General features: G+C 53.4%; 4 protein-coding genes across 4 annotated transcripts; 2 read left to right on the forward strand and 2 right to left on the reverse strand.

Moving 5' to 3' along the window:
• Positions 1 to 9: 9 nt before the first annotated feature.
• On the forward strand, positions 10 to 583 carry ACRALDRAFT_209472 (uncharacterized protein; the record flags this gene model as incomplete). The annotated part of the gene is made up of 3 exons (XM_071022683.1): positions 10 to 233; positions 272 to 275; positions 350 to 583. The coding sequence occupies 3 exons, from the start codon at positions 10 to 12 to the stop codon at positions 581 to 583; spliced, it is 462 nt and encodes a 153-aa protein (XP_070873034.1).
• Positions 584 to 2,915: 2,332 nt separating this feature from the next.
• ACRALDRAFT_2028526 (uncharacterized protein) lies at positions 2,916 to 7,351 on the reverse strand (the record flags this gene model as incomplete). The annotated part of the gene is made up of 3 exons (XM_071020535.1): positions 2,916 to 5,680; positions 5,763 to 5,948; positions 6,208 to 7,351. 3 exons carry the CDS (start codon positions 7,349 to 7,351, stop codon positions 2,916 to 2,918), a joined length of 4,095 nt encoding a protein of 1,364 aa, XP_070873035.1.
• A 2,226-nt stretch (positions 7,352 to 9,577) lies between these two features.
• ACRALDRAFT_2020893 (uncharacterized protein) lies at positions 9,578 to 12,168 on the forward strand (the record flags this gene model as incomplete). The annotated part of the gene is made up of 18 exons (XM_071020037.1): positions 9,578 to 9,653; positions 9,738 to 9,760; positions 9,800 to 9,877; positions 9,938 to 10,080; positions 10,106 to 10,302; positions 10,350 to 10,431; positions 10,485 to 10,630; positions 10,708 to 10,940; positions 10,983 to 11,097; positions 11,133 to 11,157; positions 11,229 to 11,486; positions 11,537 to 11,570; positions 11,632 to 11,667; positions 11,696 to 11,778; positions 11,808 to 11,847; positions 11,889 to 11,990; positions 12,031 to 12,065; positions 12,093 to 12,168. The coding sequence occupies 18 exons, from the start codon at positions 9,578 to 9,580 to the stop codon at positions 12,166 to 12,168; spliced, it is 1,782 nt and encodes a 593-aa protein (XP_070873036.1).
• A 1,652-nt stretch (positions 12,169 to 13,820) lies between these two features.
• ACRALDRAFT_2043115 (uncharacterized protein) lies at positions 13,821 to 15,707 on the reverse strand (the record flags this gene model as incomplete). The annotated part of the gene is made up of 5 exons (XM_071021320.1): positions 13,821 to 14,557; positions 14,876 to 15,103; positions 15,180 to 15,344; positions 15,466 to 15,519; positions 15,620 to 15,707. 5 exons carry the CDS (start codon positions 15,705 to 15,707, stop codon positions 13,821 to 13,823), a joined length of 1,272 nt encoding a protein of 423 aa, XP_070873037.1.
• Positions 15,708 to 16,039: the final 332 nt, after the last annotated feature.

Raw genomic sequence — 16,039 nt, forward strand, 5'->3', positions numbered from 1 at the left:
TCGCCAGCCATGTCCGTTTGCGATATGGACTTGAACAACCCCGGTTCGGATTCTTGCTCGGGCCCTCCTCTCGACTTGGCCGCCGTAAACTCGTTGTTATCCTCTTGTCAGCAAGAGGAAGAAGGTTTCGTGCCTTCAACGGGGAGTGGCCTTGACGGTTGGGAGCCCGATCCATCCAGGATTCCGGAGCCCGTGTTCGTGGATCGGCTCGGCGGACAATATCCTCGGCGTGAACACCGCTTTTCGATCATTCGGTGGGATTGGTGAGATGACCCCGTACAAAGACCTTCAGACCGCTGGAGGCAATTTTTAGGCATCGCTTCGCTTCGATGATTTTTTTTTCCGGTAGTATTCGTCATGGTATGCACATTCCGTCTCTCCTGTTTCTCTCTCTGCCTCTCTCTCTTTCACCAGACTGACACTTCTCCAGTCGACTGGTCGGTTACCTGAGTCAAGGCCCTGGGCGCAGCAGTTCCTTCGATGTACGGCTCCGAATTTCACGACGCATACGACGACTCCATCGTCATCTGGTTCTGGTCTCGCTCGTCTTGGGAAAATGGTCAATGGCCGCAAAAAAAGTTGAAAATAAAAATACCGACCGAAAAAATTGAAAATCAGAAAACCCAAAAAAAATTGTTTCTTTTGTTTTGTTTCTTTTGTTTTGTTTCTTTTGTTTCTTTTGTTTCTTTTGTTTCTTTTTTTCTTTTTTTCTTTTTTTTCTGTTTTTTTCTGCTTCTGTTTTTTTCTGCTTCTGTTTTTTTCTGCTTCTGTTTCTTTTGCTTCTGTTTCTTTTGCTTCTGTTTCTTTTGCTTCTGTTTCTTTTGCTTCTGTTTCTTTTGCTTCTGTTTCTTTTGCTTCTGTTTCTTTTGCTTCTGTTTCTTTTGTTTTGTTTCTTTTGCTTTGTTTCTGTTATTTCCTGTTCTGTTTTTTTCTGTTTCTGTTTTTTCCTGTTTCTGTTTCTTTTGTTTTTTGTCTTTTGTTTTTTGTCTTTTGTTTTTTGTCTTTTGTTTTTTGTCTTTTGTTTTTTGTCTTTTGTTTTTTGTCTTTTGTTTCTTTTGTTGTCCCCCCCCCCCCCCCCTTTTTTTTTTTTTGTTCTTCGAGTTGGACTTTGTCCACTCCATTTCTTTGTTTTTCCGTGTTTTTTTCTGTTTGAGGAGGATCGTCTGTACTTTAAGCAGGCGATAAGTCGACGAGGCCAGGACCGGATGGCGATGGGACCTTTCCCTGGAGGTTGCCATCAAACAGGAGATGGTTTATTGCTTCTGGTGATCCCGACCACAAGCAATTCTGGGGCAGTTGGAGACTGCAAAACGGTAAGTCGCTTGTGGTGATATGCTAACTGTGTATAGGGCGCTCGTCTCAGGGTTGGCCTTCTCGTGGCGACGGGTGTGAGTACCTTGTTCATCAAGGGAAACCAACGAACCTTCTTTCGGTTTGTGGCTCGTCTTGTGATGTTGATCAATCTGGGAGGAAGATGTGTTCGCAGTACGGTGGGAGGGGTGTGGTGGAGTTTTTGCCGTCTCCGCTCTGTTCGTGCGAGCAACATTTTCGTGGAGGATGGCGAGGACGTTTGTGAGGGTGTTGAGTTGGTGATCGGGAAACGGGAACGCTGCTTTTGATAGTTTGTCAATCCAAACCTCTGAACGTTCAACGTCCAAATGTCTATCCAATGTTCGACTGAACTCTTCGTCTGGGAATCCGCAAAGACAAGACAAGACAAGACACGCCGGAGAAGCGCGGCTGGTAGGAATTTCTTTCTTTAATGCTTTTCTTCTATCAGCCGATTGCCTTACATGACATGACCCGTTCATTACCTTGGACCGCCTACTCCCCACACGCTCATCATCGTCCTCTTCCTGTCATCTATAGTCAGTCCGTATGTGCATGCGGACGCCAACACAGCCTGGTATCACACGAGTCTTGGCGGAAAAGAAACTATAAACCCTTTGTGTCCGATCAGAAGGAAACAACAGAATCCGATGCGTTGATACCCCATGAAGAAAACCCTTTGGCCCCTATGCCGCCCTTCGTGCCTGCAATGTAATACCGAAAAAATAAAAAAAAGGAGAATGGAGAGAGTAAAGAGAATCGCCAAGGGGAACCTCAAATCCTTGAGACGTATCCCCAGACCGTAATCCTAGTGCATCGATTGCCGTCTCCCCTAACATGGAGGAACATGCGGTGCGGTGCTTCAGAAAGAAGACACGTATGTTTCCCTGACTACCGTCTCAACCCCGGAAATGGGACTTCGCTGTTGCTTGATGAGATGCCCACGATGCATTTGCTGTCCTGTTCCGTGCCGCTGGTCTATAACTCTTCTTTTTTCCAGAGATTTGCAGAAACAAAAAAAAAAAAAAAACGGGCGAGCTCGTACCGTGGCGGGTCTGGCCAGGGGGGAGAAGCCGTGGCTCGTGGAGATGGAGATGGTCTGGCCCATCATCAACGGCTGCTCGTGTGAATCGTCTCAGAGAACGAAGCCGCGGGCTGTGCTCCCAGTACCACCGTCCCGCTCCGACTGTCCCATCGTCCTCATAATTATACAAGCCTCTCCACACGACAAATGCTGCTGATTGCCGCCGTGTACAGACGAGGGTTGGCTCCCATCTCCCTGCCTATTCTCCCACTCGAGTGGGAAAATCACAGACAAACTTTTGTCCAAGCTCGGGGACCCATGGCCATCTCCCAGGGCCATATCATGTCCTCCAGCGCTTCGATCCTGGCAGCTATCCAAGAACGCCGGTCACATCATTCTCCGATCATGTACTGGCGGAATGAGGCGTGAAGCAGCCCACGGCAGTCGCAGTGCTTGCACTAGGGAAGAAAAAGGCCCCCCGAATAGAGGGAACGTACTCGACACGGGATGTGCACACGCTGTTTCCGTGGAAAAGGGAAACGCATATCGATCATTTGCCGGCTCAACCGCCTTTTCGGTCTGCTTCGTGTCGCGGGGGTTGCTCGCTTGGTAGGAATGAGGCTGCTGGATTCCTACCATCGCCACCCTTCCTGCGGCCCTTTGTCGCCTTCTGCCACCCGCCTTCGGCGTTGTAGCTCTCGCTCTTGGTGCCACGGACGTGACCGTTTTCCCTTGACCCGTTCGCCTTGGAACGCGACCCCGGCCCCTGAGTGGGAGTCTGAGGAGGCGGCGGCATGTGTCCCGGTTGCGATTGTTGTACGGACCGTGTGTTCCCCCCTCCCGCTTTCCCGTAACGCTGCTGCGACGATGGCTGTGCGTGCTGAGCCTGGAATGGTCCATGATCCTTTGCAGCCGAGTCACTGCCCTCTCCAAGGGGGTGATGCTCCGGCGCTCGTCGTTTTGTCTGCGTGTCCACCATCGGGCTGTGAGAGCCTGCCAACTTATCGCCCTGGGTCGACGAGTCACCACCACCACTTCTTACAGCCGTGGGGGACGGAGACCTGGCCTCGTTGATGGGAGACAGGTGCTGCGACTCGGTGCCTGAGAAATGCCCGGCCACACGGTTGTCTCGGATGGCAAGATCGAGCGGCGCTATCACACCGTTCTGGGACTGTCTGGACAAAACCCTCTGTCGAGTGACGTGCGACTGTCCAGGATAAACCCAGTCAGACTGGAAAAGACCCTGGTTCGCTAGATACGGGTCCATATTCATCATGGCTATCCGATCTCTGAATGATGCCTCCTCCATCGCCTGAGGCGGCGCGACCACCGGCATCGAAGGGACCTGCGCGGCTGCTGGTGGAATGTTTGTTGTACTCCCGTTGACAATGATTGGTAAGGTGGGTTGCGCTGCGGCGTAATCCATCGTCCCTGCCGTCTGGTCTTCCATCGGCCCGGGCCGAGTCGGCTGAACAACGTGACCTTCGGGGTGTAGGGAGCCGTCGCAGACGGGAATACTGGCTTCCTCCGAGAGCCCCGAGGGCTGCGGCGCTGGGCGAGGGATTGAACTTGTTCGCGGCGTGGACGAGCCGGTACCATTCACGACCAGCGGCCTCGCGGCTGTCCGAGGGCTGCTGCTGCCAGGGAACGGGGACGGGGACGCCGGCTTCGACGACGAGTTGCTAGCTGAGACAGCTCGAGAGTGGCCAAGTGGCGACGGCGACCGGGACGCCCTTCGGATGCGTCGATCCAACAGCGCCTGGGGCAGTTGATCCGTCGAAAGCCGACGACGCTGTCCCGAGCCAGTCTGCGTGAGGTCACCAAAGGCAATACCATTGGGGGCAATCTGTGCCCGTTTTCCGGGGCTCGCAGTCTCCGGTATGTAGTAACCAACATACGCACCATCGTCAGACGCTGGCGAACCGCTCGACGGCTGCGCCGGGCCGGCATCATAATCGGCATCCTCAGGCATGAAGCTAGGGATCGAGACGCCGTTGACATGTCTAGGGCCCACGGCGCCGTTGGTCGAAGGAGCCGATCCGGAGAAGGGCTGGCCGTGGTGGCTCACTGGGACGGACCGCGATGCAGGTTGAGATTGCGACCTAAGCGAGCTCCCTGATGCCGATGTTCCCGACTCGGCTGATACCGTCGATCGCTGCAGGCTCCGGCGAAATTCCGGTGCTGGCGTCGGCGTAGTTGTAGCTGGGGATGACGGGTAGGTGTAGCCAGATGCAGGGAAGAATGGGTATGCAAAGGGATACATGCCGTACCATTCGGGCCCGGCCAACGGAGTGCCAAGCGGCGTGGCGTTCTCAAGCGAGTTGGTCCTCGATCGCCCAGACGGACCCTGCTGCGGCTGCTTCTGCGGCTGTACCTGTGGCGGCGGCGGCTGCTGTTGTTGTTGCTGTTGCGACGGGGTACCGGCCTGCATCCGCTGCTGGTGCTGGGCCATCATCTGTGCTTGGATCTGTTGGAATACCTGCGACTGGCTATAGAGCTGTAACCCGATGGCGCCCTCCTGCTGTTGCTGTTGCTGCTGCTGCTGTTGCGACTGGGCCATCATGGCGGCGCTCATCAGGGAATACGGGAACTGAGTACTGGATGGCTGCTGTTGAGCATACCATGCCAACTCCTGCGGTGTCAAGGCAACCGGCGGCAAGTGCATCGAGTTGGTATCGTACGCAACGCTCGAGGATGCGCGCCTGTTTGAGCCCCCATTCCGGTAGTTATTGTTCGAATGACGTCCGCGGTTGCTCCCACGGCCTCCTCTTCCTGACTGCTGCTGAGACGAACTGCGAATCATGACGGGTCGCGGCGCATTTGGTGGGCGTATAAAAGGAGGTGGGGGTTCTTCCTTGGGGAAGACATATTGTTCGCAGCACTCTGCCAGTTTTGCCTCCGAGATGAGATCGAAAGCCCTCCGGAGCTCGAGGTGAAGTCCCCGAAAGGAGTACTCATCTGCGGTATTACCAAGATTCCGTCCGGTATTGAAGGGTTCTTCAATGCACAGATTGTGCATCCACTTCTTCTCCGCCCTGGGCAGAATCCGGCCCAGCCGCACCGAGAGAACGTACTTGTCGTAGTTGAACTCGTGGGCATAGTACCGGAAGAACTGGAAGAGGAGTTCGCCCAGTGAGCAGGTATTCTGGCCGCCGCATTCCTTCAATTTTTCAACATCATCGGCAAACAAGCTCTCTGTCCCCTCCTTGTTCGGAAGTCGCTTATCTTTGATTTGGTGAAGTGCCGGAATGACGGGCGGATCTCGTAGCTGCAAGAAGGCGATGGTAAGGCAGATCCACGTATACGAGCTCAAGGTGCTACCGAAAGCTGTGCGAGGTTGAAGATGTTTGATTAGCACAAGTCTCTTTTTCCAACTTCCCTCTTCAGTGTGCAGCAGAGGTCGACTTACCGGCGTCATTGAGGATCCTTTTTCTTGTCCAATATTTGATGATCATTGCCAACGGCCGCACCCGAGGATCGAGTTCGACATAGGTTCGCACCATGCGCGTGTTCTCGAGGGCCAGAGTGTTGTTGACGTTCATATCGCAAGCGAGGCCCAGCTCGGGGTCCCACATCTTGACGATAGGAACTTTTGCTGCCGAAATACAGACGACCTTTTTCATCCCCTCTGTAAAAGCCGCGAAAACAAAAAGTCAGCGCAATTTCGTCCCAAAAACATCGTTGTAGGGTTAACCGGGTGGGTAGACTGACTTCTATGAAGCAGTTCGGCAATTATGCAGACTCCCTCCAAGAGTTTCCATGGCGTCGTGATGCAGATATCGACTGTGACGACAAAATGTCAGTTCTCTCCACTCTTTGTCACGCGCAAGAGGGCAGCACAATGGCAGACGAACCATCAGAGTCGTCGGAACACAGGAGGTTCCCCGACGAACCGAAAAGGTGGACTCGAATATCGTTTCCAGGCCATTCGTCGTTGAAAATTTTCTCCAGCTTGGCAACCAGCTTCCGCCGGTTCTCCTCGACGCGCGGGGTGGGCAGTAACCTGTCGTAGAGCTCGCGCAGATCTGTCGTCAGCTTCCGCTCGTCCTCTTCTGACAGCTTGGCCTTGATCTTGTCCGGATCCACCCTCTCCACCATGCCGGTCCCTATGTTGTAGGGCATCCGCCTCCTAAAGTTGCCCTGTGCTGTTTCGAACTGGCAACCCGACGCTGTCAGAGGCCGCAACGATGGCAGCGCACTGTTCGTCTCGGAGTAGGCCGATCGAGGCGAATGGTTGTTGTGGTTGGTGGGCGACGGCTCTCTCGACCCGTAGGTGAGGTTTCTGGCACGCTGAGGAGGGGTAGACGGCACCGAGCTGGAATGGGGCTGGGAGGCCGGCTTCCGGCCACCGCGGGGGCGGGAGGGTAGCGCATGTGGCGCCTCCCCCTGGTGGTGGTGGTGGTTGTGGTGGCTGCCCTGGCGAGTAGGGAATTGTTTCTGCGGAGACATCTTGGACGGCGAGTTTTCTTTGCCTGCTATGACAGCTCGGTCGCCTTTTTCCTTGGTATTCGTAACCTTATTCCCATGGCCTTTCTCGATGCCCTTGATGGTGGCGGTGTTGTGGTGCTCTTTGTTTGACACCTTGGAGGAGGCCCGTGGTCGGGACGACGGCTGGCTGTGAGATGAGGTCGCGACGGCGGCAGAAGAGGAAAACGGGTATGACTGTTGTTGTTGCTGCTGGAATCCGCCACCTCGGCCAGGAGAAACCAAGTTGCTGTAGTGGAGCAGTTGCGCTTGGTAAAGGGACGCTTGGTGGGGAATCAAGAAGGGCCAAAAGTCAACTTGGCCCAAACCCGGGCTGTGGACAGGCTCGGGAAACGATGCAGAAGAGTTCGGAAGCGGAATCGACCACGGAGAAGCCGGGTGAACCGTCGACGCTGTTGTCGGAGACTTTGTCGATGTAGCGACGGCTGGGGAGTCCTTTGGTGACGGCTGGGGCCAAGGGCCTGGTGCGTGATAATTATGTGCTTGGTCTGCTGTGGTCCCTTGGCTTGCCATGGAGCGACCCTAGCTCAGCTAATGAGCGGGTCCAAGTTCGGACGCCGGTAAAAGAGGCAAAATGGGTATTTGTGAGGCGATTGCGAGACTTTCGGGTCTGCGAAATCGTCGTGGACCGCAGCAAATGCCTCGCCGAGGTCGGAAAGAGGACGAGGGATGACGGGCGTACCGACAAAGAGAATATATGAATTCACAAACGGAAGGTCGCTATTCTTTTCAACTGCAATAAGAGGCAAAGGTCGTCAAATGGTACGAAAGCTGATGTTGTGTTCGCCTGCGAAGTGCCACAGAACCGAATACGTCGACAGTACAGCTAGAGCGAGCGTTGTCTCGATCGTCGTCAAGAAGGGGAAAGCCTCGGTCGGTTGGCTTGGTTTTCTGCTATGACAGAGATCCGTCCAGCAAAATTTGGTCGATGAAGGGATTTTTTTGGATTTTTTCTCTTCTTTTTTTTTCTTGGTCTTGATCGGTCGATTGGACGTGTCGACGAGTTGAATGTTGCGTGAGAGAGAATCGGCGGGACGGTCGGTTGTAGAGCGGAAAGGGGAGACGAGTGGAGAAAGGGTTAGATCGGAGGACATTGGCCCCCCGGAGGGACTAGACTGGACAAGGGGGAGGCCAAGAAGATGTGGACCGTGACCGCGAAATATATGACGACCGGGGTTAATGGGTTAATTGAGAGAAAATGATCTCGGCGTGGCTTCGGAGGCGAGTCGACGTAAAACGAAACGAATGTTGGGTTTGCTGACAACAGGATCGTGGAGAGAAGATAGGAGGAGTTTCGGAACAAAATGCGTGCTTCTCAAGTCGATAACTCTAGTGACGGTGGTTCGAGACGAGGCCAGACTCGAGCAGAGAAGCAGTCATAGCAGCACAAAAAGTAGTAGTACAGTATATGCGCGCTTGATAGGCAGGGGGAATAGAAGCAACAAAGGCAGAGAGAGAGAGAGAGAGAAAGAGAGTGGGTGGAGAATGCTTAAGAAAGGTTAAGTGAGGAAGAGAAGGAAAAGAGGAGCAGATAATGCCAAGTATGTGACGGTCTTAAGGCAGTCACTATACACAGATAAAGGGAAGGAAAGACAAGGGCGGTTAAAAGGCAAGTGTCGAAGCGTGAGGGGGATCGTCAAGGAATGCTAAATAGGCAAGATGGTGATGTTCTCGCAGGCAAACGCAGGCCAATGCGTGCGCTAAGAGATGCAAATTCAGTCCACCGCTTTGTTGGAACAAGTGAGAGGGAGACCGAGAAAGATTATAGAAGAGAAAACAGAAATGTATGGGAGTATGTCCTTTTTTGGTCCCGGGGTTCAGTTCTCAGTCGTGGTGGTTGAGGCTTCGTAGAAAAGAATGGGAGCTGAAGGGAAAAAAAAAATAAGAAAAAAAAAAGCTCCCACGAAACAGTGAGGTACAAAGTACAACGAGATGCTGCTGGCCGTATTGGCGGACAGGAACGATGGGGAGGGGTTGAGAATAGGGAGGAGGCACTAACGGACAATGGGGGTTTCTTGTGTATGTATTACTACTACTACTACGTGCGTGTGATATGAGGGGCAGGCTGGGGGAACATGATGTGGTAGTGGCAGCACAACACGAAGTTCTTCCTGCTTTCCTTGCCTGGGCAGGGCAGGGTGTAACAGATACGGAGTTATGTCATACCACCTCGGTAGGTACGTTGTAGGTACAGGACTGAACCTGCGCAGGGCCCGAATTAGGTAAACGTTTCTTATAGTTACATAGGGCATTATGAATAGATTGATGGGCTCGTAAACACCACGCCTGAACGCGGTTGATTATCTAAAACTCGGACACGTTGAATTAAAACAGGCTTTCATTCTTGATCCGAAGGGGAGCACACACACTCGGACGCAAAACAGTCCGTGTACGTTGTAATAAAGGGAAAGTGATAAATTACCCAGGAATACCCAGGAATGATGTACTATTCTGGACATTTACTTGGTACTTACATAAGGCACCAGGTCGGGATTGAGTGCTCCATATGTACCTCCGCTCCTCCACAATCCGTCCTACTTTAAGCGGGACGAGGGCTCTTCTTTTCCGGAGTTGCGAGCGCAGTCATTCGACGCGGGTTGAAGCTGGGTAGTAACTTGACCGTGGCAAAATAAATCGATAAAGTAAATAAATATAAAATAAAAAGACACAAAACCTCCCATAACTTATTCTCCCCGCAGCTTAAAGCTTTTCTGTCAAATATAGTACCGGTAACTTGGAATGTGTGAGGCCTTACCAACGCCTCTGATTCACCCGGCAACTGTGGAGACGATGCCAAGTGGTGATGCCATTTCAAGTGTCCCCGTCAGGTAATAGTTACTTGGTAAGGCAGGTACAAGAGTCATTACATAATAAGCACATGTGCCATTCACGCATCTAGAAATTTCCGGGATAACAAAGGACGTTAGTAATTCATTACCGGTGTGTGGTCCCCCCAAACAGGAATCGGTCTTTGTGGCGTCTACCCCACCTGATTGCCTCGCCTCAACATCCTCCTTTGACGACTCGCATTTCCTCCGTGTACCTACTCCGTATAGAGTAAATTACCATGCAGGCGCGTCCCGAAACAGGCTGAAATAGCTCGCCTGGTTCGAGAACTTTGAGGTTGCCGGCGGTTACTATGTATGGTTTCACTCACTCTGCTCTTCCCCGCGCCAGGGCTCTTGGCTCCTCGAGTCGACACTCCGGTCCCATGTGTCATGGCTTGGCGACGTCAGTCTACTGTCGAGCTTCTGGTGGACAAACAAGCCAAAGGAATGGATCATGCGTGTATCCGATGCGACTCGAGCGAGCTTCCCTTGGATTCCGGGGTATTCGTGACTTGGTCGCTGTGGACGCCGTGTACCCCGAGGGGCAACAGTGGAATATGCGCCGAGTAGCCTCGGAATTTCCCAGCCATCTCATCACCATGGACATGCTGCTTCTCTCTGTATACCCGGATCGAGGTGTGACCAAAACTAAGCTTCTGACATTGCTTCCCTTGCTTCGATAGCTGTCCGGGCTGGACCACTAACGTCGCGCCCTGCAAGCCACCTCCTCCATTCACAATGGGCCCATCCTTCGCCCGCAAGCTTGTCAATGGGATCGTTTTCCTGTTACGACGCCGATCCGGTTTGGTTTCACCGAGGTTGCTGGTTGAAGTCAAGAACGTAACCCAATGCCCTCCCAACCGCAGAAGGGAACGGGCTATCACTGTCCCATACCATACCCCTTTTCTCATCTATCCAACGTTGGATGGCGGTGCCTGCCTAGCTGAAGTAACTAGATCATCAGGTGGCTGGGTGGTCTTGGAACTAATCAGCCTTATCGATTTCCGTCGGCTTAGAGAACCATCTCTTCACTTGACCTAGGTCTACTTGTCAGGGGAGTAACGGCGCCTGGCAAAAAAAAGTTTGACGGAAATTCGATAACGCGCCCTAGCCAGGTGTTGTCAGCACGCAAGTTTGAGCCTCACATTGGTGGCAAGTCTGTCAGTCGACCTCGAAGTACTGATATGACGTGCAGAGCTGATCCGCGGGGCTGGAATGGATCGACAAATCTTCCCGCCCTCCCGCAGCCCCGTCTCTCATTCCAACCTTATACAGTGAGTGCTAAATTACAGTACAATCTTCCAGCCAGCTGACAGAGCCCGGGGGCGGGGGCATTTGAAGCTCGAAGCGCCCTGTTGAAACTCGGGAAACACACGCAGCAGCGTAATTACGAGGTTGGGCAGCGGCTCCCGTCGCTTCGGCCCTCGGAACGTGACATCCCACAGAAATCGCCGACTTCCTTTTAGGAAACGATCTCTCGTATGCTCTGCGGTGTGCGATTTTTGCTTTAATTAGATAGGCGCTGCATCTTTGACGGAATTATCGTCCCATGCACCAACGAGGAGCGACGGAGACAAGTCGTCCGCGCCGTTCCGCAATGTCGGCCCAATGCGCCGCGTGTCCAGTGCTATCGCCTGTGCATTCTTGCGTTCAATTCAAGTCGCTTCACCCGGGTCGTCAATACAACGTGAATGCTTCTCGAGGCTCCGTCTCGTCTCATCCCATGCACGCACGCTTTCCCCCGCGCTAATGCATACGTCGAAAGGGTTCCGCGATTTATTCATTTGCTTTCTTTTGTTTCTTTTATTTTGGGCGTGTTTGTTTGTTGTTTCCTGTGTGGTAATTAACGAATGGCACAATGGATTTCCAGCGCCACCACCGAGGCCGAGATCCAATCCAACCAGGTAGCTAACTAGCCCGACGTTCTGGATAAGAGCAAACATGTTTTTAACTGCATCGTAACAGCAGGTGAGTTCTCGGAGATCATTCGCGAACCTCGGCGTGCGTATGTACGAGCTGGCCTAACCAGGATGACGAGTCGGCCAATTGGGTATTAACCTATGATCCCCACCAGCTTGTCGGCGCGCAGCGGGAAAACACCATGCATGCATCGTGACGATTGTTTTCAGGACCCCGTGTAGCTTGTTCTTTCCATTCCTTTTCTTCCATAAATTGCACGATGTGAGATCCCGCTCTGCTTACGGATATACCTTTGCGACGAGGAATTCGGTCTGACTATACTGGAGGACCAGGCCTTCCTCCTCCCCAGTATGGTGAGGACGTTGGCGAGCATCGACAAAGATATGAACAAGGGAGACTGGTTTGTGGCACCAGCAGGGACCACTTAGTCGACGTCGATTCCAGGGCTTCGAAGGCCTTGGCAAAGAGATGGAGCTCCTGTGAAAAGTCACCGACAAAGATGACAGCGGCTTGTCTTTGGACGCGTTCAAAGACACGTTAACTCGGAAGTCCAATAGATGCACAATGTATGAAGCAAGATAATGGGGAAAGCCCAGCTTCGGCCTAAAAAGGATTCCCTTTAGTGTGACCCAGGTGCTCGGAAGAAATGGAGCTAGAACTTCAAGACTCGCTTCTAGAACCTTGCAAAAACGATCGAGGGGCTGGGGTGGTGCTGTGATGACGGTGACAGGGTGGCCGAGCTGGCCGAGCTGGCCGAGTTAGGAGCGGATTTGCTTGGGTCGTCTAACCTCTTATCCATCTTGGTCAGAAGATCGAGACGAGGCAACAGTGATGAAGTAAAGAAACGAGGCAAACCCAGCAGCCATGCCGTCCCAATCCTTGCATCCCTGGCCCTGACTTCAGTCCATTGTCCGTAGGCAAGGACGAGCTGGCAAAGGTATAGTATGCAGTTAGTATTGCCCGGCATGATGCTGTAGCCAGTCGTCTTAGTAGCAGAATCCTAGGTCGTGTCGCCCGTCGAAACCCGACTGCCTGGTTAACCAGCTTCCAGAGTACGGATGCTCGCGAAAGATTCTTAGAGATGAGAGATGGCGTTAGTATTACCAGACCAAGTGTTGGAGTTGAACCAGCACGGGCTTTGCGGTTAGAGATCCTCCACGAATAACCCCTATCTAGTAACCAAAATCCCCTGGACCGTCCGTATAAAAACACCCCAAACGACGCACATTACATTGCTGGAAAGAAATAAAAGATGAAAAAAGCAACCCCCGCGCCGGTGACCCGTCCTCCGCCCCGTTGATTGTTTTTTGTAGATTTGATTCGCAACCCATGCCCCGAAAACACCACCTTGTGCGCAATGGGCGATGCCTCGTCATGTAACCGTTGGTCAGTCTCCATTACAAAACCGTCCCCAACCTGATATCAAGAAAAAAGCCAAAGAAAAAAAGTAAGAAAAAAAAGGAGAGAAAAGAAGCAGAATCCCCCAAAACCTGACACCAACCAAAACCCGTCCCTATGTTTTTTGTGATAAATCGGCTGTTGCAAAGCGGGCTGCCCTTCCATGCGACTTTTGCGCGCCAGAGGCCCCAACTCCCTCAAGTCTTCTCCCCGACGTTCTCCCCTTTTTTGGTGTTCTTCAACAAACGACCCGGTAACCCGCACATCAAAAGAGAGCAACATTGCCCAGGCTTGACCCCCGAACCCCAGTCCATTCAACACGTTCCCAGAAGATGGTGGTATCTTGATCGCAACCGTTGACAGCAGAACCACGCCTTCCATCCCCCAAAGTCCCCGTTTTTGAGCGAGATGCAACCGTTCCCTTTCCCCGATGAGACATTGTTCCGACTCCGAAGCTTGCAGAATGCGATCCCCCTTCCATCAAAAAGAAAGAAAACAGAAGAAAAAAACTAAACACCTTCGCCTGGCGCGATGCCTGAACATACCTCGTTCCCAAACTTCCCATCAGTGTCCGTATATATTGAGTGTCCGAGACCGCAACCGAGGAAATTTCAGGTGATCCCATAAAGACCCAGACCGCCGTTAGCACGCCATGGTGGAAAATGCCCTTCCTGTCGTGCGCCAGATCCAAAACTTTAGACGATAATCCAGCAGTAGCATACCGGCTTTCCCTTTTTCATTACGTGTTGAATAAGACGCGTGTATAGGCCGTATGCATCAAGTGTCCATCCCCCGCAGCAGGTCGATATCGGTTACTGCTCTCATTGTTTCTCTTTTCAACCCCATACGCTGGCGGACGTTGCGCTGCTCAAGCCCGATGCCTGAGGGCCCCAGACGTCATTACCGCGGCCCCAGCCACCGGGCGACGCCAGTGGCGTGGTGGACCTCTTGGAGGCGCCCGAGGATGCCGTGCCGGGCGTACCAGAAGGCCGGGTGCCGATCGGGGCAACGGTGGCGTTATGCTGAGGCGCCTTGGAGCCCGCCGGCGCGTCTTGCCTAGGGGGCGACCCACTGGGGGAGGAGGAGCTGGAGGTACGAGCGGCGGCCTGGCTGACGGCCGATTCGAAAGCATTCTTGTTGGCAGCGTTCGGCTGAGGGCTGGACGTGCTGCCGGTCCGAGACCCCGGTTCCATGCCCGGGCCGGCAATAGAGCCCGCCACGGCCTCAGACCCAGAAATGGCCGTGTGGGTCTCCTGATGGGCCGGGCCGGCACCACCGCGGTGGTCCTGGTTCAGGGGCGACTGGCCGCGCAAGTTGACGGCGTCGTTGGGGGGCGGCAGGCCGCCGCGAAACGGACCGGGCCCTTCATAGGTCATCGGCGAAGCCCCACGAAGGCTCGAGGGGCCGCTACGGGCGAGGGGACCGGGGCGAACAATGCCGGTTTCATCGACATAACCTCCCTTTTCGGCAAACGGACCCTCTCCGTAGAGGGCGCTGCGTTGACGGGCAATAAGTTCACGGGTCTCCTCTTCGGACATGTGCTTGTTCCCGTAGTTCATGTCGGAAAGGACAGCTACACGAAGAGGAGAGTTAGCATGCGTTTCTCATGTCAAAGTTGAATGACAATTTTTACGAAGAAGAAGAAGAAAAAAAGAAAAAGAAGAAACAAAAGGGCTGGAATCAAGTTCCCGCGCAAAATGGCGGAAAACGTATTGTCGACGGCCGCCGATGGCAGTGGGGAGAGGCCACTCCTGCTCCCCAAGGGATTCAATGGAAATCCCTCGACCGCAACTATCTATTTGGACTGGGTGATTTTTTCTTTTCTTTCTTTCTTCTTCTTTGCCATCTGGATGCGTTGTGCGCATGCGCTATACAGTTGAGGGAGGCCTACTTCGTTGATACTGCTGCTCCGTGTGGAGGTTGCGCAGCTCTCGCTCCCTTTGAGCCGCCATCCTCCTCTTGGCCTGCATCATCTGCTCTGCCTCGCTGGAGCCGCGGGAGGGCTGATGGCGTTGGGTAGCGTAAAAGTTTTGAATGTTCGCATTAGGATGGGGGCGGGGATCTTCGAACTGGTTGATCGAGTGCGGTCGGGAGCCGGGGCCGACGGGCATACGACCGTCTGAATCGGCGAGCAAAGACGTCCTTGTCAGCTGGTGGAATTTTCCCACAGAGAGTGGCCGCTGATGACGACTTACTATAGTCGAGCGACTTCCTGCCGGGGCCGGGGCCGGAGCCCATTCGTGGACCAGGGGAAGAGAATTCACGTCGGGGGCCGAGTCCAAAGGACTTGCCGCTCTTGGCCAGAGTCTCATAGACGCGGTCAACCTCTGTAGGTCTAGCAGTTAGTGTCCGAGCCACATCTATGGCAAGTTTGTCAGCTGTTGTGTCTCGCGCCGCGTGACTGGACTGGCGCGGCAAAGGGATGGCACGCCGGCCGGCAGCAAAACGCTGATGCGCGTTCCCAAATTCAATCCAACATACCCTCGAACTGATAAAAGAAGGCAAAGTCATCCTGGGGGGTAGGCCCGCTAGCTCCTGTTCGCGAAAAGTTGAAGTTAATGTTCTGTCCTTGAATAAAAGAAAAAGACCAATATCGCCCCCGGCGAGACTGCCGCCATCCACGAGCTCGACTCACCACCGCGCACAGGTGCCTGGTGGTCCCAGTTGTTCTGTCCCGGGGGGGCAGGGTTGGCCCACTGCGCGTTATTCTCGTAATAGGACATTATGGAATGCTGTCGGTCCGATATGCACGACTTTTAACGAGATGATACGGTTCGATTAGGTTGATGACGGGGAATGGTCGAGTATGGTTTGAAATTTCGTCTAGAGAGAAGCGAGTCAGTGAGAGGTTCGTCGGATGCCCTGCAACAAGGGAGCGGTGCAACGGGCAAAGGAAGTTTGCTCCAAGACCTGGACAGAGGTCTCGCGCTTGCATGTCGCGGTATGCAGCCGCGACAATCAGAAGCTCGAGGCTGTGGAATTCGAGTGATGATAACGTACTAAAACGTCGACACAAAGCTGGACAGGATTCGAATGGTTATTTTATTTTCGTTTC

The sequence above is a fragment of the Sodiomyces alcalophilus genome, assembly GCF_042370955.1.
Source record: "Sodiomyces alcalophilus JCM 7366 unplaced genomic scaffold ACRALscaffold_6, whole genome shotgun sequence".
Lineage (NCBI taxonomy): Eukaryota > Fungi > Ascomycota > Sordariomycetes > Glomerellales > Plectosphaerellaceae > Sodiomyces > Sodiomyces alcalophilus.